Consider the following 26,998-nt stretch of genomic DNA (forward strand, 5'->3'; position numbering starts at 1 on the left):
ATGACATGGCACGCCAGGTCTATGCCGACGGCTTCACCGTAGGCACATATCTGCCACACAACGCCCCCCACTCCCTCGGATCGTGACGTGTCGACGACGCGGATCGGTGATGTCAGCAAATCTATGCTGACGGCCGCCGTTACCTCCCTGTCGGTGTAGTTTTGACGCCGTCAAACGACCGCCATTATCTCCCGAGCTATGCCGACGGGCCCCATAGGCGTACCTTTAGCGGTCCCGACGGCCTTATCTATGCCGACGGCCCCATCGGCATAGATAGACATATGCCGACGATGTTTCTACGCCTACGGCCTGGCCTGGGCCGTCGGGATAGGCCTATCTATGCCGACGGCACCCGTCGGCATAGATGAGGCCGTCGGCGTAAGCGGATATTCTGGTAGTGTAGGTACGTAGTACGTGGCAGTGGCACACCCACGGTGTATTCACATCCATTTGTTTTTGAGTTTAGTTATTCATAATTGTACTTCTCACACTAGTTAGCGTGCACGATGAACGCACGTAGTACCATGTGAATAAAATCATCATACATTTTAGAAAAAAATATATCAATAAAATGAACAAAAATATACTAACAGTGAACATTGTTGTAATAAAAATGTAACTCAAAAGTACAAATTCAGTGAACATATTTGTCATCAATGATGAGTGAACGGACTATCTCCGAGAGAGATATTTTCAAGTAATGGGGTAACGTGACGCATACGGAAACTGCATTGGGGTAACGAATCGGGGCACTTGTCGTTTGCATCAAGGTCTGAAGGTTACCATGGTAATAAAACCAATAACTTTGCCCTGAAAAAAAACACAAATTTGCCAATCAGTAACGGCGTACCTCTAGCGGTCCCGACGGCCTTATCTATGCCGACGGCCCCATTGGCATAGATAGACGTATGCCGACGGCGTTTCTACGCCTACGGCCTAGGCCGTCGGGATAGGCCTATCTATGCCGACAGCACCCGTCGGCATAGATGAGGCCATCGGCGTAAGTGGATATTCTGGTAGTGTAGGTACGTAGTACGTGGCAGTGGCACACCCACGGTGTATTCACATCCATTTGTTTTTTAGTTTAGTTATTCGCAATTGTACTTCTCACACTAGTTAGCGTGCACGATGCAACGCACGTAGTACCATGTGAATAAAATCATCATACATTTTAGAAAAATAATATATCAATAAAATGAACAAAATTATACTAATAGTGAACATTGTTGTAATAAAAATGTAACTCAAAAGTACAAATTCAGTGAACATATTTGTCATCAATGATGAGTGAACGGACTATCTCCGAGAGAGATATTTTCAAGTAACGGGGTAACGTGACGCATACGGAAACTGCATTGGGGTAACGAATCGGGGCACTTGTCGTTTGCATCAAGGTGAAGGTTACCATGGTAATAAAACCAATAACTTTGCCCTGAAAAAAAACACAAATTTGCCAATCAAATGCCGGATATCACGGTAGAAGCGATGGCCGGAGATCGTCATCTTAGGAAGGCCGGATAGGTTGTCGACATGGGCAAGGGGAAGTGGAAGCCGTCGACGGTGACACGCAGCCAGCCGGACTGGTTCTCCGTCACTGGATACTTGCTGGCGCTAGAGGCCACCTCCGCTGGCCCTGGGCTCATCTTCATGAACAACAACGTTGTGCAGGAGACCATCCCTCACCCCGTTTAGAATGAACGAGTATGCTTCGTGTCATTCCTCATACGTAGGTTAGGGTTTCCAATCCATCATTTTCTCCTGGGTCTCCTCCCTTTTACTGCCTCCAGCTCCACCATGTATCTCTTCCCCAACTCCATCCTCCACATAGTGTGTTTCATCACGCTATGTGAAGCTCTTCTTTGCTACCGGCAACAACTCGGTGGTGCAAAGCTCTTCTGCATCTAGTTGCAGACCAATGTCGACGAGACGTGCGAGTGCGGCGGCTCGAACATCAGGAAAATCACACACACACCTACGGAGTGGGAGTACACTTATTATGTGAGCACAACTAGGAAACTCGAGATGAAATTCACCCACCCACACACCTACGCCCAACATCGATAGCCAACACATTCGCTTCCATGCTAACAAAATATTAAGTTAAGACTTCAAGTGTTCCCGCTCAGCTCCTCTAGGTTCGTGGCCGGCAATCTCAAGTCATTCATAATTCTTAGAGCTCTAAAACTTTGTCACCGCCAGGGTGTCCATTTCCACGATGATGGTGCAATGGACTGCTCTTAGAAATGAGTACACTGACGTTGTGTAGATATGAAAAAAGAGAGGAGAAAACGAAGTTGGATTTTTGGGAAAAAGAGAGAAGATGCGACTCCGCTGGGGATATCTGGTTTCTCAGACCAGCGCCTTATTCACCGGGCCACGGAGGCGTGGATGATGAGACAACCCATACATTCAAACAGACTCTGGTATAATGAGCAGGGAACCAAAAAAAAGGACAAGAGTGCTTGACACTATATGTAAGTATCCATGGAAGTGTACATAATGTAAACATCTACTTCCTCCGTTTCTAAATATAAGGTCTTTTAGAGATTTTAATACGGACTACATATGGATGTATATAGATTTATTTTAAAGTGTAGATTCACTCATTTTGCTTCATATGTATTCCACATTGGAATCTCTAAAAAGGCTCATATTTAGGAACAACTCGGGAGTATGTGTAAGTGTGGAAGCAACAGTCATTTCTTTAATGTAAATAAAATATGGTCATGTATATTGGGCACCAGTGGGGTGGGGGGGGGGGGGGAGGGGTCAAAAAGCAAAGTATAGATGTTTATGGGGCTAACGAGAATACTTTGTTCTAATTATGCCCCCTAAAAAATCTTCAGGGATTTATGTTGGGCTGGGGGGGGGGGGGGGGGGGTGGAACAGCCTCCTCAGCTATACACGTAGCTCCGCCATTGTTGGGCACAATAGTGTTAGTGAATTCCCCACATTGCTCATCTCTCTCTCTCTCTCTCTCTCTCTCTCTACAGGGGATATTGCTGAGCCACTTTCTCATCACCATAAGAAACTCCACAAGGATCCAAGATCCACGCCATTGCTAGAGCTTAGCAGGCCAAGCATCTAGGAAGAAAGAACAAAAATAAGGGAAGAGGAGAGATTACCGGGAGGAGATCCACCGCTCAGGTTCAAGGGCGCCCACTCCACGACCATCCATCAGCAGCGGCGGTGGCGGCGGCGATCAACAGGTAGGTGTGGTCGAGGTGTAGGTCCTGTCGCCACCGGATCCGCTGTGAACCCATATTGGATTGTCACCAAGCCCGAAAGTACACATGGATGGATGGATAAAATCCCGAACTTGAATCGGTGAAAGAAATGGGGAAAAGGGGAACCGGGAAGAGTTGGATGGGGATGAATGCGTGGTAGCCGAAAAGAACGAGCAGTCCCACCTCGCGCGCACGAGTTCACCAGGGTATGAGTATCTCTTTTGTTCAAAAGGGCACTAAAAGTACCTTATTTTCCTCCCGAAAACAAGGCATGCAAGCATGGGAGAAACAAAGGCATTCCTCGCGCTTTTAACATTTTTGGCAAGAACATCCATGACCTATAGATGCTCAACTATGAAATTGTATAGATATGTAGGAAACATGTGCATGCACTGTGGCAAATAATTTTTTTATTTTATAAATGTAAAAACATTGTTCCCATTGGACACATGAATGAGGAGTGTCAGCGAATCCTCCACATTGCCCATCTCTTTTCGATACAACCTTAATTTCCTTCCCAAAGCAAAGCATGTAAGCACAAAAGAAGTTAAAAAAAAACAATCTCCAGTCCCTAACATTCTGGTAAGAACATTCAGGTGTGGTTAACCATATATAGGAACAACAACTTGCATAAATTAGAATGGTCCTTAGCCAGTTAACCTCATTTGCGGCACAATTGAGGTTATTCTGTTTCTACACCATGTTACCAACCTAATCCATTGTATTGTGAAACAGACACAAACACCCACAACCTTAACAAGTTTCTTGTCAGCTACAACCTGAATAATTAACAAGTTTCTTGTCTATGATCCAAGGAGGAGAGAACTGGAAGTTTTGAGTAGCATGCCACGTAATAAAGGTAGTCCGTACGACAACCATCTTCGATCTTGCTAAGTTTCCCAGTGATGATGTTGTACGAAAAAAGCTTCATTTGAACCTTGTCAACAAGGAAGAGAGCCTTTCTTTCCGAATCAAGAGCGACAATCTGATAATCACACCAACGGAACCAACCCTCAGCACCACCGTGAAGCAACTCGCCCCTTCCAAATGGATTGCCCATACTAAGACGACACTTCAAAGACCATTTGTAGGAATCACAAGTATCAAGATTGAAAACTGCAACTGTATGACCACTCTCCTCTGGAAGTGCACACTGCAAGAACCCTGATGATTGACCAAAACAACCAGATACGAGATCCGAATGGCCATGCGGCAACTTCATAGTAAAATGACGGGGTGGTTTGCCAGAACCCATTACCTCCAACCCCAGAATTTCATCCCCGCCTGTGTGCATGTACAACACTCCTCCTATAAAGTGGTGTTGACTACAAGTTCTACAACTGTCTATAAAAGGACTCCATGCAGCATCCACAATCCATGTGGATAGGTCAGACGAGAACACCTCAAATTTACTCATATCGAGTGCCCAAAAACCATGAAACTTAAATACATGGAACTGTGCCGACCATGATGGATCGAAGGCCAAAAAAGCATCACAGGCGAAGTCATCTGGGCCAAGGTGAATATCAGGAAGTGACCTCCACTCCTGTGTTGCGGGGTTACACACAATGAAGCGGCAAGCTTCTGGATAAGTATAACTGCTCTTGTAGTTACAAAGAATTAGGCCATTGCAACAGTCCACAAATTCTAAGTGCTCATGCCGCGGCAAGAATGTAAGAGCTCCATTAATTTCCTCATCGTTTGGTGACAGGCTAACAAGTTGGGCAACAGATGAATCTTTGCGTCCGTGAAAAAGACCAGTGGGAATTTTCGGCAGTTTCCATTGGTAGTGTGGATCAGAGGCAAAGGCAAGCCAAGCCTTGCAGACACATTTGAAGCGGCAGAAAGACTTGAACGACACCCGAGAGAGGATTTCCACCAAAAGATCATCAGTTAGACTAGCAGCAGCAATCACCTTATTTGAATCCATCTTTGTATGGCAGCATACTGAAAGGTAAAAATTGGCAATGTCAAAATACAATACAAATCAGTTTGGACCATGGTAAATTGACAATGTGTTACTATGTAATTCATTCAATACCTCCATCTCCATTCTACAGAGGGTTTGATTGTGTATGTGGAAAATAATTGGATTTCACACATGTGTCGCTCTAGTTTATGTAACACAGTAACCTAGTATTCTAGAGCCAACAAACGCATATCAAGTGCCCACCCCCTTTAGGAGCTGTTTGGTTCAACAAAAGGCAACAAACAAGTAAACGTAATGAGATCACAACGGCAGTCCATATATGCAGTTATGGAAAATTCTGAATTTTTTTGGTTGACGAACATAACTGGACTACAGAGCCGGCGCCCTTATTCCCATGACATGGAGAGCACTGTCGGTCTCAATTGTGTACCACCACGAGTCCTCATGCAGCGGCAAGACAGAACTTCTTCCCAGGTACTCAGTAGATACCTCCATGCATGGACGAGATCTCAACAAACGACTCAATACTCTCTTTAGGAATCCTTATGGTTTCTCAACTAACGATTCATTACTCTTTTTTTCTCTTGAGATCTCTCCGGGTGTATACGCTTGTTGCTACGAACTAGAAGAATCATGGGTTAAATAACGGCGTCGATTGGCCAATTAGTTGGGGTATTTCACAGATTGCAAGGGGGGCTAATGGAGTATCTCTTGCTCTTAAGTGGATCTGATAGCTAGGGTTTAGACGGGTGCAAAACCAACCAGGGAACCATCAGGGAGCACGCACCAAGGGAAAGCGAGAGAGAGGAGAAGTGGGCACGAACCTGTGGACGGGGTTGAGTTGGCGCGGCGAGGACGACGGGAGGCGCAGGTAAACCCTAAACCCGACTACTGGTACGAAGCGTTTACCAAGATATTAGCAATAATCTTTACTACCTTTTTGTTTTGACAATCAGTAATCTTGACTACCTAGTAGTAATAGGGTGTCAACGTACGTGTTGGAGTTGACTTACGTACTAGTCTTATTCGATTCGATCGTGTGCTAGTGTTTGGTAGCTAAATTCGTCCAGGAAAGTGATCATATTAGAGTCCGGATATGTTGTTTGCTGCGTCCTATTTGGAAATCTTGTGCGACTCTTTTTTTTTGACAGCTGAAAATCCTGTACGACTCAGCTAGCTAGACGGTGCGTAATTCCCACTCCAACCAGCCAACACAAACGGATGCTGTTTTGTCGGTCAGGTGAAAACTTAAACTTACACTTGAAAACACATAAAAATAACTTAAATCTAAAATATATTAATTAATCTAAAATATATTACATTAAATTCAAAAGTCCCGGCCGCCTCGGCGCCGTACATTAAACTTAAGCATAAAAATAACTTAAACTTAAAAGACCTAGATCTTCTAGTCCCGGCCGTCGCCGCCGTCCTGGCCATAGCTTTTCATCCGCAGCGAGGTCGACGAAGGCCGTGGTTGTCACAGGTGGGCGGGCGGCGCCTGTTACAGCTCCGGCGGTGACCACGACTCCATACTCACCCACACGGCTAGGGCAGACACATACTCCAACCTGCAGGGCATAGTCGACTTCCACGACCAGGACTGCCCGACCAACACAGGTTCCAGGACGGCTCCTCTCCTGCATCTTCTCCTCGCCCTGCACTACAACCCCATCCTCCGGCTCGGGGATGGCAACGTCACCGGCAGCCGTCAAGGCGAGCTGCATCACGAGGCCGTCCCACCCCTTGAACTCGTCGAGCCTGGAGTCCTCGAGCACCTTCTTGAGGACCTCGTCATGCTCGTTGTCGTCAACGGCTGCTATCGATGGTGGCGGGATGGCGAACGCGCACACACCCACGTGCACCCACGGGCTGGGAGCACGACCAACAAAAAATGTCTACCGCCGCATGTCGTGCTCGTCCCAGAACCATGTGTCCCACAATGGTGAGTCGACGGCATACCTCGCGTCATGGAGGAGATCCGGAGGCAGCATGGCTCACCGGCGGTTCATCTCCAAAAGACGAGTGCGGCCACTGGCTAGAATGGGAGGCACGAGCACCCGATACGGGTTGAGGTGCGACCTGTTAGGTTGGTGCGCGTCGCCCCATGGCATCGGAATGACCATGTCCCAGTAGTGCTGGCACACCTCCACCTTCACGTAGGGCCGTTGATGTGGTGTTGTGGGCAGCGAGATTGCAAAGTCAGTGGCGCTCCTCCTCGGCCCCGTCGAGCCAGACTTGTGCTTCCTGGACCTCCCGGGGATCCACTTCAACACCATTATGTCGGACGCGTGGGGGGGGGGGGGGGGGGGCAGAGAAGTGTGTGGAAGTGGACTGGCCGGTTCATGCGCACGGGCTAGGCACTAAAATTAGTGATGGCGTTAGACGCCCACGTCAACAATATTATATATACTGATGGCATTGGATCTATGTGTACGTAAAAAATGTCATATGTATAGCTGGCGTATGCCATAATCGGACACCACAAACTATAAGAATAGTTAGAGGTTGTTTATTATTTTGTCAACACACCATTACCTAGTTTAAGGCAACGGAAAAACAATGTCACGGTAGAGATGTTCGCGTCCCACAGATGGGTTTTGATAAGATATTATGATACATTGCATTGGCATACATAGTTTCATGCATACATTAACCACTATCATTATCTAGTTGTTATCGGTCATGACTAAACATCCACCATCTTTGTGTCATGGGCACTCTGGAGAACAAAAAAATAAGGTGACGTAAAATTAAATTGGGTTGTCATGGGATCTTGAAACACTTCAAAGTATAAGTCCGGCTGCAACACTATTCATCGACAAAAGCCCATCCGCTGTGGCTGCTCTTTTCTTTTCCTTTTTTGTGAATTAAGAAGCTTTTTTACGGCATTTTACGGCAAGAAGCTTAATTTGATACCAAGTAAAGCAACCACTACAAAGGTGAATATCTCTAAGCCCCCCCCCCCCCCCCCCCCCTCTCTCCCCTCTCCTCAACTCGGATAGTAATTTTTGTTTGTGCTCCTCATGGGCATCAACATCTTCTATTACTTTTTTATCCTACATGTTAAACTGAGAATATACTTGGCAGTTTTGAATGAACTGCCTTCAAGGATATTTTGTCTCACAACACAAAAAAAAAATGCACCAGATTTACCAATAGAGGAGACCCATTTCAAAAATAAAAAAAAACATAGTCTTGAAGCATAAGATTCCATCAGATTTACCACTACATCCTATACAATTTTGGAGAATACTCTATTTTTCATAGTATTGCCATCGTTGTGTCATGGGCACTCTGGAGAACAAAAAACAAAGTGATGTAAAAGTAAAATGGTTTGTCATGAGATCTTGAAAGCATATCAAGCAGTATATCAGGAAGCTGCACTATATATCTCATAATTAGCCTAAGAGCTCCGTCCCCCCCCCCCCCCCCCCCCCCCCCCCCCCCCCCCTCTCACGACGCACATCACGGGGAAAACCTGCACTGCCACCACCGGGACTCCTTCCTCCTCCCCCTTTCCCTCCCCTACCGCCGCCTGCGGGCGCGGCCAGGCGAAGCCCGGTCGGCTACGGCGGCGGCGCGGGGAGGGGGGGGGGGGGGGGGGGGGTGCATCGTCGGCAGTTGCGTTTGGGCTCGCCCAGATCTAGCGGCGGTTGCGCTGCAGGTGTTGCAGGCTCAACGGCGCCCTGGGTGGCTTGGCGCGCGCGGAAGCTCGGCGAGCGGTGTGGCTCTGGTCGCTGCTGCACCTCGCCGTCCAGGTGTGTGGATGGCGGCTGCTGGTGAGGACTCTTCTTATCCAGCCGCGGCGCCGACCCGAGAGCGGCTCCAATCCATTCCTTGCTGAGCTTGCACATGTCGCGGCATGGGCTGGACCTTTCCCAGCTATGGCCACAGTTAAGGGATGGATCCGGCGCCAAGAGGGCTGCGGAACCATCCTTGCCTCCCGTCAGGCGGCGCACCGAGGAGTTCATCCTTGAACGTTCAGGGTAGGACAGGGCGGTGGCGGCCGAGCGCGGCCAGCCCGGGGGTTGGCCTCGGACCCGGGGGCCGTCCAGGGGTGGGAAAGGAGGTGTCTTCCCGCCCGTTTCTTTGCCAGTCATGGTTGCAAGCTTCGGTTGGGGATGGTGTCGGGGCAATAGGTGCCGGAACGGCGGCCCTGGAGGTGGGAGGCGTGGGATCATGAGCAGAGCTGACGGATCGGGTGTGAGATGGTTGCCATGGCGCTGCGGGCGGTGTTGTCGTCAGGGTGCGACAACCGGAAGTGTGGGTGCGGCGGGCCTGGCTTGTTGTGCCTCACCTCGGTGGCTTTGAAGACTTCCCGGGGTGAAAACCTGCTTTGGCTTTGCTAAGCTGATGGCGGCATCCCCTCCTTGAAGGCGTCGTCGCAGCTCCTCTACATGCTCCGGTTGCTCCGAGGGAAATCTTGATCTCGGGGTCGGGCGGTGGCGATACTCCTGTGTCGTGCCCTTCATGAAGGCACTGTCTTAGAGTGTTCGGCTCGTCGTGCACAGCTTCCTTCCTCTCTTCCTAGTGACTTGCTCACGGTTGAGGTCTCCGGAGACTCCAAGTGATGCTTTCTCCGCCTACATGTAGTTGCTGGGAGTGGATGGGGTGGTCCAGCTGTTCTTATATACCTTTGTATTTTGTCTTGAGTGTGTGGGGGTGGTGTTGGTGTTGGTTTGTATTGTGATTGTTGCTTTATATATAAAGCGAGACATGAGCCTTTTTTGGTATAATTAGCCTAAACGAAGCCTTCAAAGTGTAAATTCGGCTGCAGCACTATTAACCAGCAAAAGTCCATTCGTGATTGGCTGCTTTTTCCTTTTTCTTTTTGTGAATCAAGGAGCTTTTTTTCGGCATTTTACAGCAATAAGCTTAATTTGACAAGGAGTTGGAGATTATTATACGGCACTTTGTTCAAGCGGGGAGTATAGAAAAAGAATGAACAAAACCGTGATAGCCGACGTGGTTATTGTAAGAAAAAGAATGAAATGTAGTGAGAGGCCAGGGCAGGGAAAAGAGTCGAATTGATCGACTGGGAGAAGCAAAACAAAATCTCGATTTGGCCAAAAAAGATGCAACGTTATGGATATCATGACTGATCATCGTAGAGAAAGAAGAATTTTGATAAATCACTTCGGATGAGCAGGGCCTTCAAGCGGCCATCAGTTCACCAACTTTCTTGACCTTCCGGCACTCGCTGATGTCATTCTCATACACGGTCTTACGACTTTATGAAGACCTGTGATTTTGATAAACAATCGGCTGGTCAGAACTCGGGATAAAATTGACCCACACACACTTACGCCTAACATCGATAGCCTGCTTTGCACATACAAGAGCCGACCCGTTTCACTTCCCTCCTAACAAAATTTAAGTTCAAAGTCTATTTCCTAAAGGATCGTCAATCTCAAGTCATTCATAGTTTCTCGAGCTGCAAAGCTTTTTCATCGATGGGCTGCTCTTAGAAATGAGGGTTTACACTGGCTTTATCTAGATTTTTGAATTTTTGAAAAGAAAAGGTGAAATAAAAATGGAGCGACTCCGCTGAGGTCCTGGCGATCGAACCCAGAATCTCTGGTTTTGTAGACCAGCGCCTTATCCATTGGGCCACAGAGTCGGAGTAACCTTTGGTTTTGTAGACCAGCGCCTTATCTATTGGGCCACGGAGTCAGAGTAATGGAAATCTGCTACTACCTCTCTCAGTTTATAGAGCGTGCGCGTATCTTTAGGTCGTCAATTTGACCAACCTAATACGAGTCATATATTACAAAACATATACCAATACAAACTTCAGATGTTTTATTTTCAGACAGTATAATTTTTGTGTTATATAGTTTATATTAGAGGATAAAATTAACAATCTAGGTATACACGTAGGACTTGTAAACTGAAATGGAGGTAGTACTTGTCAATAAGGAATAAAAAAAGGCAAGAGTGCTCAACACTACATGCAAGTGCGATAGTAAATTATCCATGAAACTTTACATATAAATAGTATAAGAGCATCTACAGTCGGACTTGGCAAATCCGACCCCTCAAACGCTCGCGGACACGTCCGCAGGCAATGACTGGGCACCTTTCAAATGTTGCGCCGCACATCCACATATCGCAAATTCTGATCCTCAAATCCATATGCACGTCGATCATATGATACAAACTGTCCGAATGTCAAAGTTCGAAAGAAACAAAGCAAATCATTGTTCAACAAACCGGATATGACAAAATGAAATCAATGTCCGAGCGTGACGGATGGTCTCGGATCACTGGCTGGGCGCCTGCTCCTGTTCGTCCTGTTGTGCTTGCATCCGGGCAGCCTCCTCCGCCTGCATCCGGGCTGCTTGCTCTGCTTGCAACCGGGTCGCAGCCGCCCTCGCCGCTTCGTACTTCCTACGGTCGTTGATCTCCATCTTCTTGTCCACAAGCCACTTCTTCGCATGCTCATCCAAGAGGATCTCGTCCTCCAACATGATCCTCGCATCTTCCACGTCCCGTGCGAGTTGCAACCTCTCCTTCTCAAGCTCGATGTCACCAAATGTCTTAGCCTTCTCGAGCTCCCATTTGATCGCCGCTTGTTGCTTCTCCACCTTGCAAGTCGCAGCCGACGAATTGATGCCACTGACGGACAAGGCGGACTGCGTCTCCATCGCGGCGGTGTGGGTCGGGCTGGATGACATCTCCGTCGGTGGATCGGGACCGGAGGTGAGGATTGGGAGCAAGGGTGGAGGACGGCGAGGGTCCGAGCGCGGGAAAGGTTGGAGGGCGGCGGGAGGAGGACGAAGGATTTGGTGGATTTGGTGCAATTTGGGGTGGGGTCGGGCTGTTGGGTCCGACATGGCACGCGTGCCCGGGCGCCCCCATATCCTCCCCATATTTTGGCTGGATATGGGGGGATGCCTGTCAGCCCGGGCGTTTGAGCCCCGTTTAAGGAGCCCGTCTGGGTCGAAAAAACATGAGCGGACAGTGACCGGACGGCCCGCCTGGGCGTATGAGGCGGGTTTGAGGCGCCCGGCTGTAGATGCTCTAAACATATGTGTAACTGTGAAAGCAACAGTCATTTCTTCAACTAGTAAGTGCGCACGTGCAACACAAGTTAATATTTAGGCAATATATTAATTACACACGGATATTAGGTATGCTATTATTTGTGTGTTAATCCTGTGATTAGTGCAATATTTGGTATGATATTAATTGCACGTTAAACACGTTTAACACTCGCTATTGGAGCAGTCTAGGTCGTTGGATTGACTTAGTTCGATGGCCGAGATTAGTTGAATCTGCCTCTTTGGATCTTTTTATATTGGTATAGATGTAAATAAAATATGCTCATATATATTGGGCACAAGAATTAATAGTGTGAGTGAATTCCCCATATTGCTTATCTCTTTTATTCAAAAGGGCACTAAAGGTACCTTATTTTCCTCCGGAAACCAAGGCATGCAAGCACAGGAGAAACCAAAAAACAAACAAAGGCATTCCTCGCACTTTTAACATTTTTTATAAGAACAACCATGACCTATATATGCTAAAGTGTGAAATGGTACATATACGTAGGAAACACGTGCATGCACCGTGTCAAATAAAAACACATTTTTTTGATTTTATAAATGCAACACATTGGACATAAGAATGAAGAGTGTCAGTGAATCCTCCACATTGCCCGTCTCTTTTCCTCACAGATTACCTTAATTTCCTTCACAAAGCAAAGCATGCAAGCACAAGAGAAGTTGATTTTTTTACAATCTCCAGTCACTAACATTCTGGTAAGAACATTCAAAAGGTGTGCTTAACCATATATAAGAACAACAAGTTGCATAAGTTAGAATGGCCCTTAGCCAGTTAAGCTCATTTGCGACACAATTGAGGTTATTCTGTTTTTACACCATGTTACCAACCTAATCCATTGTATTGTAAAACAGACACAAATATGTACAACATTAACAAGTTTCTTGTCAGCTAGAACCTGAATAATTAACAAGTTTCTTGTCAGCTTTGAGTAGCATGCCACATAGTAAAGGTAGTCAGTACGACAACCATCTTCGATCTCGCTAAGTTTTCCAGTGATGACGTCGTATGACAAAAGCTTCATTCGAACCTTGTCAACAAGGAAGAGAACCTTTCTTTCCGAATCAAGAGCGACAATCTGATAATCAAGCCAACGGTACCAGCCCTCATCATCAATGTGAAGGAAGTCGTCCCTTCCAAATGCATTGCCCATACTAAGACGATACTTGAAAGACCATTTGTAGGAATGACAAGTATCAAGACTGAAAACTGCAATTGTATGACCGCTCTCCTCTGGAAGTGCACACTGCAAGAACCCTGATGATTGACCAAAGCAACCAGACACGAGATCCGAATGGCCATGTGGCAACTTGACAATAAAATGACGCGGTGGTATGCCAGAACCAATTACCTCCAACCCCAGAATGTCGCCCCCATTTGTGTGCACGTACAAAACTCCTCCTATAAAGTGGTGTGGATTACAAATCTTTATAAAAGGACTCCATGCAGCATCCACAATCCAGGTGGATAGGTCAGACGAGAACACCTCAAGTTTGTTGATACCGAGTGTCCAATAACCATCAAACTTCTCCTGGAAGTTTTTTTTAAGAGAGGCAAAAGATTTGCCTCATTCATTAAATAAGAGGAATAGAGTTTATGTTCGTGTTACAACACTGACAGCGCCGCAACACCCGAAATAAAGGTGACCAACTACTCTCGCGTCATCAAGTATCCCAACTTGCTTGCACCCGCTGATACCCAAAGCGTGGCCTCCTTCTTAATGTTGGCGAGTAGAACCGTCGGCGGAGCACTCTTCTGACGGAACACTCGCGCATTCCTCTCGTTTCAAATGGTCCAGGCGTCTAGCATGGTGAGCGAGGCCATCGCCTTCCTGTTGGAGATAGATGTGTCGGAGAGGCCCACCCACCACTCTTCGATGTTGCCTGAGAGGTGCCATGAGGAAGTATCAATGCTCACCAGTTGCAGCCAGTCCTTGACTAATCCCCATAGGCGGATAGAGAAGCGGCATTTGTAGAAAAGGTGGTCAACAGACTCTTGCTTCTACTTGCAAAGTGTACAAAGGCCACAGTTTGGCCATCCGCGCTTCTCCAATCTGTCTGCCGTCCAAATTCTGTTTTGAATAGCCAGCCAAGCGAAGAACTTGACTTTGGGGGGAGCCCAAGCCCTCCACACAGTGTGCTCCATAAGGGATTTGATTGTGCCAAGGAATTGCGCTTTGTATGCCGACTCGGCCGTGTATTGCCCGCTAGCGGTGTGCTTCCATACAATATCATCTTCGGCATCCTCCTCGAGATGGAAGCCACGAAGCGTTGTCCAGAGGGTGACAAACTGACGTAAGTGATTCAGCGAAAAAGAGTCTGGGATGCGTATTCTCGAGACCCACGCATCGTTGCTGAGAGCTTGGCGCACCTTCCAATTTTTCCTCGTGGACGCCTCGTAAATTAGTGGTGCAATGTCCCTAGGCTTGCGGTCATTCACCCATGGCGCATCCCAAAAAGGCGTCCTTGCTCCATTTCCAACAAAGATTGACGTGGAGGCATAAAACAAGGAGTAGTCCATCGTGTTGCACGGGTTTCCCATACCCACCCAAAGCTTGGTGGGCTCTTTCCATTCAAACCATAACCAGCGCAAGCGAAGAGCCTGAGCAAATTTCTCCGTGTTAAGTATGCCAAGGCCACCAAGATCCTTTGGCCGGCACACCGCATCCCAATTCACCTTGCATTTTGCACCAGTGGTCTTGTCCGTGCCCTCCCAGAGAAAGGCTCTTTCGAGCTTGTTTATGTTGTGTAGAGTGGACGTTGGCACAATGAGCGGCGTGATGGAGAAGACGAGCTGCGAAGACAGCACCGACTTCACAAGGGCACACCGACCAATGGCAGTGATATTTTGGCCATCCCAAGTGGTCAACTTAGCGGCCGCTTTGTCCTCTAGGTACTGGTAGTCGACCTTTCTAAGCTTCCACACCGAGAGAGGAAGCCCCAAGTATTTCATTGGAAACGAAGCCCGTGACGCAGGAAGGGCCTGAAGGATGCATGTCAAGTTGAGTTGTCCGCACCGAATGGGAACCACTGAGCTCTTCTGGAAGTTTGTGACAAGGCCGGTGACATTGCCGAAAAGATGTAGAATGGTGGCTAGGTTGTCAATGTCTTTCTTGATTAGGGCCATAAAGACTGCTGCATCATCTGCGTATAGGGAAGTCCTAACAGCCACGCCACGCCCACGGATCTTGTGAAAGAGCCCTTTTCTCGATGCTAGCTCAAGAATCTTGTGCAGCGGGTCCATGTCAATGACAAATAGCAAGGGGGAGACCGGGTCCCCTTGTCTGAAGCCGCGGCCATGAGGGATGGGCTTGCTTGGCACACCATTCAAAAGGATGCACGAGGACGAGGAGCACAATAGGGCGGCGATCCAGTTGCGAAACATGGGCGGGAACCCAAGCCTCTGAAGAAGGTCCAAGATATACTCCCATTTGACAGAGTCAAAAGCCTTCCGAATATCGAGCTTGAACAGGAGGGACGGAGTTTTCCGCATGTGGAGGCGTCGCGCAAGATTGCGAACATACATGAAATTGTCATGGATACTTCTCGTCTTTATGAAGGCACTCTGGGCATTTGAGATGAGCTTATGCATATGGGGGGCCAGGCGGATTGCCAATATTTTCACAATAATCTTTGCAATGGCGTGAATAAGACTAATAGGGCGATAGTCAGAAATATCCTCGGCCCCCTCTTTTTTCGGGAGGAGCACAACATTTGCAGTGTTGAGCCAATGAAGGCCAGTTGTGCGCAGATTGGCAAAGGAGGAGACCACCCTCATGACGTCCGCCTTGATGGTACTCCAACATTTTTTAAAGAAGAGACCAGTAAACCCATCCGGCCCGGGAGCCTTGTCCCCAGGCATTTGGTTAATGGCGTCCCGCACCTCATCCTCGGTTATGGGGTCCCCGAGGCAAGCCAAATTGTGGGTCTCCAAATCGAGCTCCTCCCAATTAAAGTCTATGGATCTCGCCTCCCCCTTTTCCATGACGCTAGAAAAGTGCGCATGTACGAGTTGCTCCTTTTGCTCATGATCTGTGACCCAGTCGTGATTGTGTTTGAGCCGATGAATGTGATTCTTTCTCCTCCTGGCATTGACCCGCCGATGAAAAAATTTGGTATTTGCGTCCCCTTCTCTGAGGTGGCATAGCCTAGCACATTGCTTTTTACGAGCACGCTCAAGCACCGCAAACCCAATGATTCTCCTTTTGAGCCTGGACCGAAGGTCCGCCTCCATGGTAGAGAGCTGCCTGGACTCCTGTGCGATGTCCAGACGCAGGATGACGAGAAGAGCCGCATGGTGGAGTAACTTTTCCCTAGAGAACAACCCCTTACTCCAGGCAGAGAGGCGATCTCCAGTTATTTTCAATTTGTGGTGCAACACATGGAAGGGCTCAGTGTGCACAGTCTGTTCATTACAAGCCTCTGAAACAACATCCTGGAATCCTGGAAGGGCGGCCCAAAAATTTTCAAATTTGAAGGCACGAGGCCTCCGTGGTCCTTTGTCATCAGCAAGCAAAAGCGGGCAGTGGTCAGAGAGCGACGAGGACAGCGCATGGAGAATATGCGTGCCGAACTGGATGTCCCACTCCGCGTTGCAAAAGAAAGAGTCCAGCTTGCATAATGTCGGGTTTGATCGCTCATTTGACCAAGTGAAGCGTCTGTTTTGAAGGTGGATCTCTTTAAGATGACAACTCTGTAATGTTGTCCGAAATCTGGTGATTCATCTTCTGTTGACATTTCGCTTATTTTTATCCCTCGAGCGGTAGATTTGGTTGAAATCACCAAGAGCTAGCCAGAGCTCCCCACACGGCGGCTTATGACTAATCAGCTCCGTGAAGAAATCCTCCTTGAGGGAGGAGGATGTTGGCCCGTACACAACGGTGATTCGATAGCTGACATCGGAGTGCTTGATGTGTATTGTCGCTGAAAGGCAGAAGATGGTGATCACCACATCAGTTACAACAACATGGTCATCATCCCAGAGCATGAGGATCCCACCTGGGGTACCAATAGATGGTCGCTGAGCAAAATTGCGAAGCCTATGCCCACCAAGGAAACTTGCCGTGAACATATCAACATTTTCAAGCTTTGTTTCTTGTAGGCATACTATTTGACAGGAGGAAGCCGCGACGGTCTCGTGGACGGCGGCACGGCGGTCTGGGCAGTTGAGGCCCCTTATGTTCCAACTCAACACATTTTTTTTCCTGTTCAATCATAAGGAAACAGTCTAACCCTTGAACAGGAGGTGATACAAAGGCTCAGCATGCCAATACATAAGCATAACTTAAAGTCAACTCCACACCAGCCAACTCTGGAACAACTACATGACCTAGTGGTAGACATGAACAAGTACATAGAAGACACCCAGCTGTGCACAGGAGCAGCAGCCGCCCTTGGAACTTTTTCAAACATTGGAAGCTAACACAAACTACAGAATCAGCATGCATGGCTTGGCCCCTCAAGCATCCACAGGGGCCCCTCCCTCAACATGATCCAGTCCAGCATCCCCAGCACGGTCGATCAGAGCCTCCTCAATGTTGTTGAACAGAGCATCATCGAGCTTGAACAGGGCTCTCATCGCTTCAAGCACATCAGTGGGAAGTTGATCTTTGAATCGCTCTTCTAGAGCCTCCAGCACAGCCCCTGTAACATCCTTGCCGTTCTTGACAATGCCAAGGCTGCGACAAACCAGGATCTCAGCTTACTTGGCCACCGGCGCTTTTGTAGCGCGTCCACCGGCCTTGATGCGAGCACTGGTGCGCCTAAGGGAGAGGCCGCCACTTGTGCTGATGGCAACACCAGCCAGAGTTTTCCGGCGAGCCACGGGGACCGCGGGCGAGGAAGCAGCAGGGGTTGGCAGTAGGGCCTCACGTCCAGGCAGGAAGAGCGTCTCCAGCCCTCTAGGAATAGCTGGCTGGGCAACAAGCAACTCCTCTTCATTGCAGGGCATGCTGCAGAGAAGTGGCGGGGTGGGGGACGCCTCAAATCCTGGTGGGCGCGTGGGCGACAGGTCGATGAGAGGCCGCAGCAGCGTTGTCGGAGAGCAAATGGTGATGAGCGCCGGTCTTGATGGGGTTCGTAGCTGAGCAGCGGCCGCCGCTTGGATCGTGGAGACATCGGAAGCACCGTGGTCGGCGACAGAGGTGGCGATGCAGGAGGAGTCATCTCGTCCCTAGAGAGCTGCCTGGCCAATGCGGGGAGGGCGGCCTGGAGAGGCTGCGGCCCCGTAAAGCCGGAGTGTTCTCCGCAAGCCGCCCAACCACATCACTGCCCGAGCCGGAGGCAAGCAGCATCACAGGTTCCGCGCCAAGGCCATCATGACGCCGGCCCCCATCACGGTCACCACGGGACTCACGGCCACGGTCCCGATCCTGCCGCTCGTCCCGCGGCGCCCTGGATAGGCTGCGCCGGAGGGAGGTGCCCCAGCCACTTCCACCAGGCCTTGACTGGTCACGTCCCTGGTCGCCATCGCGGCCACCGCGGCGACGGTCATCGTCTTCGTCACGGTCGCGACGGTGGTGCTGCACGGGCCTGGAGACGCGCTCCTGGCGGTCTCGCGGCCGAGTTTCGCCGTCGACGACGTGGTAGAGCCAGTCATACGGAGTGGAGATGATGCTGCCGCTGGTTGGGTCTTCATGAATTGCCAAGTGAATCAACACCCGGTGCTCCAGCCCACGGCGACCATAGATAGGCTCACCGCCGTCCCGCGCTGGAAGGGTGATCCAGTTCACCCTGGGGACCCTGCTTGGGCACGTCGTCCACGCCCAGAGGCCAAGGACCCTGGTTTGGGTCTTGAGCTTGGAGGCCGGCTCGATGTAGTCCAACGCGCAGCCGGATCCGATAGCCTTCACGACGGCATGCTCATCCCAGGCGTGGAGAGGCAACCCCTCCAAGCAGAGCCGGACATGGTGGTTGAGGTCGACGTTCTCCGCATGCGCCTCGAGATGCCAGGTCCGCACCTGCAGCCTTGCCCCACCGAAGGGGACCTCCTGCTGCGAGACCGCCCTGGCGCAATGGTGTTGATGTATGAACCGCACCAGGTAGGCTTCGGGGTGGTGGTCGGTGACGGTGACGTCGATGGGCAGCGCGCCAGTGGCCTTGCAGAGGATGGCGGAGACGTCTTCCTTGCTGGTGCGCACGTCGCGGTCGAACCACGCGACAGCCGCGTTGGAGCTAAGGACGGAAGCCTCCAGCAGCATCGCCGGCGTCGCGTGCACAACAGTGAAGATCTCCGCAGGCCTCGCGCTGTGGTCGCCATTCCATGCCATGCCACGGGATGGCGTGGCTTGCAGGGGCGGGGGTGGAGCGGTTGCGGGAGCCGGTCGAGCCCCAGGACGAAGCAGAGGAGCAGCAGCAGAGGGCGGCACCGCCTGTTGCGGCAGGCTTGGCTGCGGCACAAGCCGAGCTCCGGGGCGACGATGAGGCGCCGGCCTGTTGGTGCACTCCCTCGCTCGGTGGCCCGAAAGAAAACAACGCCTGCAGGTGACCTCGTTGCGGCAGGTCCTGGCCTTATGCCGCAGCTTGAGGCAGTGGAAGCAAAGGTTGCGAATCCAGTCTGGCAAAGGGGCTCTCGACTTGAATGCGGGCTCAGGCAAAGCCGGGCGGCGCGGCGACGGGACCTGACGAGCTCCCACGACGCGGTCACCTCGTCCTTGAGCCCCTCGCGCGCATCAGGCGATGAATGCTCCTGCAAAGCCGGGACGCGAGCCGGCGCCCTCTCAGCATTGAAGCAGGCCAGCCACCCGCCTTCACGCGTTGCCGAGTTAATGCGGCCGGCCTCCCCCTGCGCAGCAATGAAGGCAGGCGCGCACGCCCCGGCGTCGACGCGGGCAGCAGCACCCAGCAGCCCGGGGGGCGTCTCCAGCACGAGGTCCACCTCGTCAGAGACCTGGGCAGGCCTTCCCGGCGGCGGAGGTGGGGGAGTCTCCCACTCCCGATCCAGATCCACAGCTGTGACTTGGGCGCGATACGCCGCCTGGCCCGGCGGGAAGCCCCATATCAGGGTGGGCTCGGCTTCCGGGGGCGGGGCCGGGTTGGGGAGCGGCCGGCGCAGGAGATTGGTGGTCGACGACGCCGGAAAGGCCGCCGTCGATATGGGTTGGTGGTGGTCGCCCGCGGGGTCGCGAGAGCGTGGGCGAGCCATAGTAATTTTACTATGCCAAACTTTCTCCTGGAAGTTTAAGACATAGAACTGTGCTGACCATGATGGGTCGAAGGCCAAAAAAGTGTCACCCACGAACTCGGTTGGGTCAGGTTGGGTATCAGGAACAGGAAGTGACCTCCACTCCCGTGTTGCAGGGTTACACATGATGAAGCGGCAAGCTTCCGCAGAAGCATAACTGGTCTTGTACTTACAAAGAACTAGGCCATTGCAACAGTCCACAAATTCTAAATGCTCATGGTGCGGCAAGAATGTAAGAGCCCCATTAATTTCTTCATCATTTGGGGACATGCTAGCAAGTTCGGCAACAGACCCATCATTGCCTCCGTGAAAAAGACCAGTGGGAATTTTCGGCAGTTTCCGATGGTAGTGTGGATCCGAGGTGAAGGCAAGCCAGGCCTTGCAGACACATTTGAAGCGGCAAAAAGACTTGAACGGTACCCGAGAGAGGAATTCCACCACTAGATCATCAGTTAGATTAGCAGCAGCAATCACCTTCTTAGAATCCATTCTTATGGAAGAATACTGAAAGGGAAAGTTGGCAATGTCAAAATACAAAAAAAAATGACCATGGTAAATTGAACAATAAGTTACTATGGAACTCAATTAATTGAAAATCTGTTTATTTGGAACAAATGCAGATCTAGAACTGAGTTGTGCAATTGTGCTGAACAAAGTGGATGTATCTCCATGATGGTTTAATTGTGCATGTGGAAAATAATTGTATCTCACATATATCATCTTCTATATTTAAATAGCTAGCCCCCACTAACATATTTCTCTCGACATGCAAGCATGACACCTCATCATTCAACATGCATAGGAAAAGGCACACCTCAACATGCAACTATGTATATTAAAAATTCACTTCAACATGCAACCATGTATGCATGTAAAATTCCATTCTATTATACTATTTACATCAAATTCTTATATACTTTCAAAAACTATTATTTCAAATATTGATGTTTCGTGTAACCAAAAACCTCATTGAAATATTGCAAAATATTCCCGCAACAACGTGCGGGGTATCATCTAGTTCAAGTAGAAGGCAGGCCTGGCGCAGTGGTGAAGTCCTCCCCACTTGTGCCAAGATGTCCTAGGTTCGAACCAGCTTCTCTGCATTGCACTTCAGTGATAAGACTAGGTTCTTATAATCCCTCCCCAGACCCCACCTTGTGTGGAAGCTTCTATGCACTGGGTCTGTCTTTTATTTATTTATTTATTATCAATCAAGTATTATATGTAACACAGTATTGTAGATCCACCCAACGCACATTGAGTGCACACCCAGTCACCCACTTAGGAGCTGTTTGGTTCAACAAAAAGTGACACACAAGTAATGAAGTAACCATAATGAGATCACAACAGCACTACAGCAGTCCATGCAGTTATGAAAGATTACTGAATTTGTTTGGTTGACGAACATAACTGGACTACAGAGTTCATAATGGAAAAATATGAAGAATAAAAAAAAAACCTCTATTGTTCTCGTTATGGACAAACATCCTTACGCCCATGACATGGCGTACATGTTTGGAAGGAGAACGTGCAATGGAGATCACTGTCAGTCCCAATTGTGAACCATGAGGCATCCTGAAGTAGCAAGACAGACCTTCTTCCCAGGTCCTCAGGAGATACCTCCATGGATGATGCATCTGAGAGATATGCAGCTGGGAGGACGATTGGGCGAGGAGTCAGGGATCAGCCGGCAGGCTGCAAGATTGAGGGCTGGACTCCAGTACTACAACTGGAATTGATTATGCGATTAGAGCTCACCACAGCCAAAGAGGAATTAGGGGGATTTGTTTCCACATACTCCTACTAGGGTTACTTACACCTCAAATTCTTTGAGACAAACACGTTCATGGTGATAATACTTTTAGAATCACGAACTTATCTGCATGTAGGTGCACGCTAGATACATAAAACTTGTATTCATATCTGCATGCAAGGGCACGCTAGATAGATAAAACTTGCCAAGCTCCCCACTCTCTTCCTTCGATGTATAGGCTTGCTATACGAACTAGGAAAATCATGGGCTAAATAACGATGTCGATTGGCCAATTAGTTAGGGTATATGAAATATTGCATGGGGAGCTACGGAGCATCTTGCTCTGAAGTGGATCTGCTATCTAGGGCTTGTATGGGTACAAAACCAGGGAAGGGCCAGCAAGCACGCAACACGGTGGGGAGAGAGGAGAGCTGGACACGTACCTGTAGAGGAGCTTGAGTTGGCGTGGCCAAGACGACGGTCGGCGCCGGCGGAACTGCTCCGGGCCGGAGAGAAACACCAGCGTGGTGCGCTATGGGATATGACCGGCTTCACGCCCTAACTTAATGCCATCCGATGAGCTTTATTGATTATATCGAACAAATTACATCTTCGGCCATTCGAAGAAAAATAAAACAAAGCGTTCCTAGATAGCTCATAAGGCCGTATTGGCCTTCCCCTACTAAAATTTTATACGATTTTTTTAGGGTAAATTTTATACGAATTTATTGAATGTCTTTCGTTGAATTTCTCATCGTGTCCACCGTTAAGATACGTGTATATGTTCTCGCAAAAATAAAATACGTGTATATGTTGTGCAGATAAGGATGCATAGAGTCCAGGTAGTTAGCTCGACTTGCGTATCAAGTTGTAAAGCCATGAGATTCAGTTTGTTGTAATCTGGTTGTTAGCTCCTGATCGTGGACGCAACAACCTACTTCTTATGCATATATATACAGAGGAGCCGGCACCTATTGGATGCACGGAGCAAAACACTCTTTTCAGTTTTTACATCGCATACAATTTCTAGTTGGCCTCAAGTTTCTTTTTTCCGACCATTAAAAAAATCAGATGAATTGAGACAAACTGTACATGTTGTGTTTTTTACACTAAATTTTACCATTGGCAACAACAAGGAGCATAGAGAATTGTATTCCCTCTTATTCCATATAGGGAATGCCCGATCGTTCACTCCAAAAAGAGGGTCCTATAAAAAATGGGCACTACCAATTATAGTTTTTCCATTGTTTTTTATTTCATAAAGTGATATCATACATACTGGACAAGAAATACAAGCTAAGTGATGTTGCTAGTCTTCTGAAAAAACAGCGTCTCCCCCTCTCCTCACGTCGCCTCCCCTCGGGCGGCGCCAGGGGCTCCCGAACACTAGCCGCCAGTCCCCCCCCTCCCCCCCCCCCCCCCGGTCGTTCCATCCACAGCCTCCGCTGCCGCCGGCAAGGGCCGTGGTGGCGGTGGGCCCTGCACCAAAGATCCAGCGCGGGTGGTTGCCGCGGAACACCCTGTGAGGCGGAGGTGGCGTCTCATGCGGGGAGGCCGGGGTGGCAGTCAGGGCGGCACCCTTGTTGTGCGACGGCGATGGGAGCTTCCATGGCCGGTTGCGTACGCATGGGTGGCTTCGATGGCTGAGGATCTGGCATCCTGTCCAAATCTGTCTCGGTACGGCCTTGGTCGGCTGATAGCGTGAGGAGGACCGGTGAGGGGCGGCTGGAGGCTCCCTACCGGCGTGCCGACGGCGGTCCTCGTCTCCACGGCAGGGCTCCATTCGGTCCCAGCCGGCTGCGAGGTTGGGGGCGCGACTTCCGGTGAAAATCACGTCCACCTCGGTCATGGCAGGCGATGGCGGTGTCTATCACGTAGTTCCCTTCTCGAGACATCAGTGTTGCAGGTCATGGCACCCCACTCGTGATGGTCCGGGGAAAACTCTAGATCTGGATCTACCGGATCGGACGATGATGGCACCTTCGATGTCGTTGTCCCTCTTGAGGGCATCGTTCTGTAGTAAGTGTTGGACTGGACAAGTGGAGTAGCGGTGTCACATCCACCTCAAGGCCGACGGCAGATCCCGGTGGCATGGCGTTACGGAGGTTCGGCGACGGGCGCGTGTGCACGGATACATGCAGGATGGTGGAGTTGTCTGGCGCCGTGCTGGCGTCGACGGCAGGCCAGGCAAGGTCGATGTGTCAATATACTCATCCTTATGAACGCACACACGTACACCCTATCTCTATGAGCATCTCTGAATGACTGAGCCGGCATATCATTTTGAAATTTACGAAGTCATCGTAGGCACCTCGTCGTCAGTCGTCACAGGTTGGTTCACTATGCTTTGTAGGTGTCCTTTTTCCTTATTGTCGGTTCATTGTAATTTTTAATAGTAATTATCAAATATAAGTTGTTCTTTGCGTGTCTTCTTAAAAAAACATTTACAGTTATCTTCGTTGTCTATAATGTGCATTAATAATAATTCAAACATAAGTTTTTCTTGTGTTATTAAAGCAAATAAGACAAGCTTCATGGAGACTAGCCGGAAAATATTTCATAATGGAGACAGTAAGTTGCCAACGGGCAGTGTGTTGCACCTCTTCTAGGAAATCCTTGGTCTCTTTGCTGGAGCTAGAGCATCTATAGCCGGACTTGGCAAATCCGGCCTCTTAAATACCCGTGGATGCGTCCGGGCGTGTCCGCGGGCACTGATCGGGTACCCCTTATATTTGCCATTCTGCATTCGCATATTTCATATCCGGCGTCTTATATCCGTACTACCCATGCACACGTTGATCGATCCTACATGATCATACGATGGACAAAAAAATTGAACTGTAAAGGAACACAAGATCATAGTCGTCCATAGACAAGTTCATAAACTTCTACAACGAAAACGATATAAACATTGAGGAGGAGGGGGCCGGAATCACCACTTCCTCGCCGGGCCTTTACCCTTCCGGTTGCTGGCGCAGCTGTAGGCGTCCGCGGCTGGTGGAGGGTCTTGGTCGTCAGACGATGAGGTGCAGTTGTTGCCGCCGTCGGAGTCGGAGTCGAAGAGGACGATGATCCCCTTCATCTAACGGACCGTCCTGTCCTGCTCCGGCTTCAGCCTTACCACCTGAGCCTTCTCCGCCGCTGCCTCCTTCACCTCGCGTTCCGACTGCTCAATAGCTAGCCGGAGCGCCTTGGTGTTCTTCCACCGAAGGCGGCGAGTGTCCGTCTCCGCCGTCGTGAGAGAGCGGCGGTACACCCACGCGAGGAGACGCGCATCCTCATTGGCATCCGGCTCTGTCCCGCGGCGGTGACGCGCGGACTGCTCCGCCGCCTCCCTGTCCCGTGCACGCTACCTCCCGTGACGCGCGGCGCGGGCCTCCGACTCCCGAGTGCGCTTGCGGGCCGGAGGTGCGGGCACAAGAACCCAGCGCTGGCCGCGTGCAGGAGCGGCTGGCAGGGGACTGTGCGGACTGTGCTGACCGGTCGTTGCTGCACGTGGGCCAGGAGGGTCCAGCTCCGGCGTCCGCACTGCGCCGGCGCGGGAGGTGCGGCGACGCTCCAGATCCCGAGTCGTCGCCGGTCTCCACCTTGGACCGCTCCAACACAATGTGGAGGGCCATCTCCTCCACGTAGTCAACCTCCGATCCAGAGTCGCTGCCGAAACTGCTCATGGTGGTGGATGGGATCGGAACCGGAGAGGGAGAAGAGTGGACGGACGGAGTGAGAGAGGAAGAGAGTGAGCTGGGGTTTGAGCTTGCCACTCAGATTGGGGTTTTCTGTGGGGACCGTGGTTGGCCGGACCTGTTAGGTGAACGCGCCCGGACATGTCCAGGCCGCCCCATATCCTCCCTATATTTGAGCTGGATATGAGGGGTGCCGGTCAGTCCGGACGTTTGAGGCCCGTTTGAGAGGTCCGGTTGGGTCGAATTTTTGTGACCGATCACTAATCGGAGGGCATGTCTGGGCGTTTGAGACGAGTATGAGAGACCCGGCTGTCGATGCTCTTAGAACTCAGCATTTAGTATGAGAAGTATTACTGGCCAGAATGCAGAATGCACAAACAGACTACAGATACACTCACAACAGCAGGCAAGATGAGTAGAGAGTAGCACAGGCCTGTTAGCCAACAAATGGAACTCATCATGACACTGCATTAGTAAAAAAGAGAGTGTAATTCACTTTGTATAGGTATTTGAATTCACAGTTTGCATCAGTAAGCAGATCAAGCATTAGCACATTCATCTTGGTTGAACACAATGACTGGTGCATTACCAATTATAAGTTTCTTCTGCCCTGCTTTGGGGCCCTCTTTGGTTTAAAGATTAATTTCTTAAAGAGCAATGTCATTTTGACCGGCGCCTCGGACGAGGAAGCATGTAGAGTGGCTAATTTTCTTAACTGCAATATGGGCTCCTTTCCCTTCAAATACCTCAGACTTCCTATTTCTCCTTCCAAATTGTGTGCCAGGTATTTTGTTCCCTCTGTTCTCAAGGTTGGGAACACGGTTATGCCTTGGGGGTGGGGGCACTACAATTCTACCGCTGGCAAATTCTACCTTATTAATGCATGCCTCTTCTTCCTACCCATGTTTCTGATGGGTTTCATCGGCTCCTAGAAGGCACTCATGCTAGTTTTGATAAACACAGAAGTGGCTTTTACTAGAATATTGCGAATATCAAAATAAATATAGGATGGTGAAATGAAAAGTTATGTGTTGGCCAAAAAACCTTGGGGGTTGGGTATCGTTAAAACCTTTATTATGAATGTGTATCATCATTAAGTGGTGGTTGTGTATCTTCAATACCTAACCAGGGGTTCTGTGATTGGATATTCTCAAAGCTA

At 49.7% G+C, this 26,998-nt stretch overlaps 2 protein-coding genes and 1 pseudogene across 2 annotated transcripts; all 3 read right to left on the bottom strand.

The window, feature by feature from the left end:
• Positions 1–4,014: 4,014 nt before the first annotated feature.
• Positions 4,015–5,157, bottom strand: LOC125533121 (uncharacterized). Its single transcript, XM_087541131.1, has one exon. It carries the CDS (start codon positions 5,155–5,157, stop codon positions 4,015–4,017), a length of 1,143 nt encoding a protein of 380 aa, XP_087397257.1.
• A 7,877-nt stretch (positions 5,158–13,034) lies between these two features.
• Positions 13,035–20,892, bottom strand: LOC125533122 (F-box protein At5g07610-like). Its single transcript, XM_087539115.1, has 3 exons — positions 20,386–20,892; positions 13,121–13,747; positions 13,035–13,052 (listed from the first exon to the last, which is right to left on the bottom strand). The coding sequence occupies exons 1-3, from the start codon at positions 20,890–20,892 to the stop codon at positions 13,035–13,037; spliced, it is 1,152 nt and encodes a 383-aa protein (XP_087395241.1).
• LOC147992713 (uncharacterized) lies at positions 17,680–19,786 on the bottom strand (annotated as a pseudogene).
• Positions 20,893–26,998: the final 6,106 nt, after the last annotated feature.

Source organism: Triticum urartu, chromosome 1A (assembly GCF_056163025.1).
Source record: "Triticum urartu cultivar PI428250 chromosome 1A, HENAU_Tu73, whole genome shotgun sequence".
Lineage (NCBI taxonomy): Eukaryota > Viridiplantae > Streptophyta > Magnoliopsida > Poales > Poaceae > Triticum > Triticum urartu.

What these genes read in the sequence shown, in the direction of transcription:
- LOC125533121 (XM_087541131.1), bottom strand. Translation starts at nt 5,157, where the DNA reads ATGGATTCAAATAAGGTGATTGCTGCTGCTAGTCTAACTGATGATCTT.
- LOC125533122 (XM_087539115.1), bottom strand. Translation starts at nt 20,892, where the DNA reads ATGGATTCTAAGAAGGTGATTGCTGCTGCTAATCTAACTGATGATCTA. An exon ending in TCTTAAACTTCCAGGAGAAA is followed by an intron (nt 13,748 to 20,385) that starts GTTTGGCATAGT and finishes TTCCAGGAGAAG; the next exon opens with TTTGATGGTTATTGGACACT.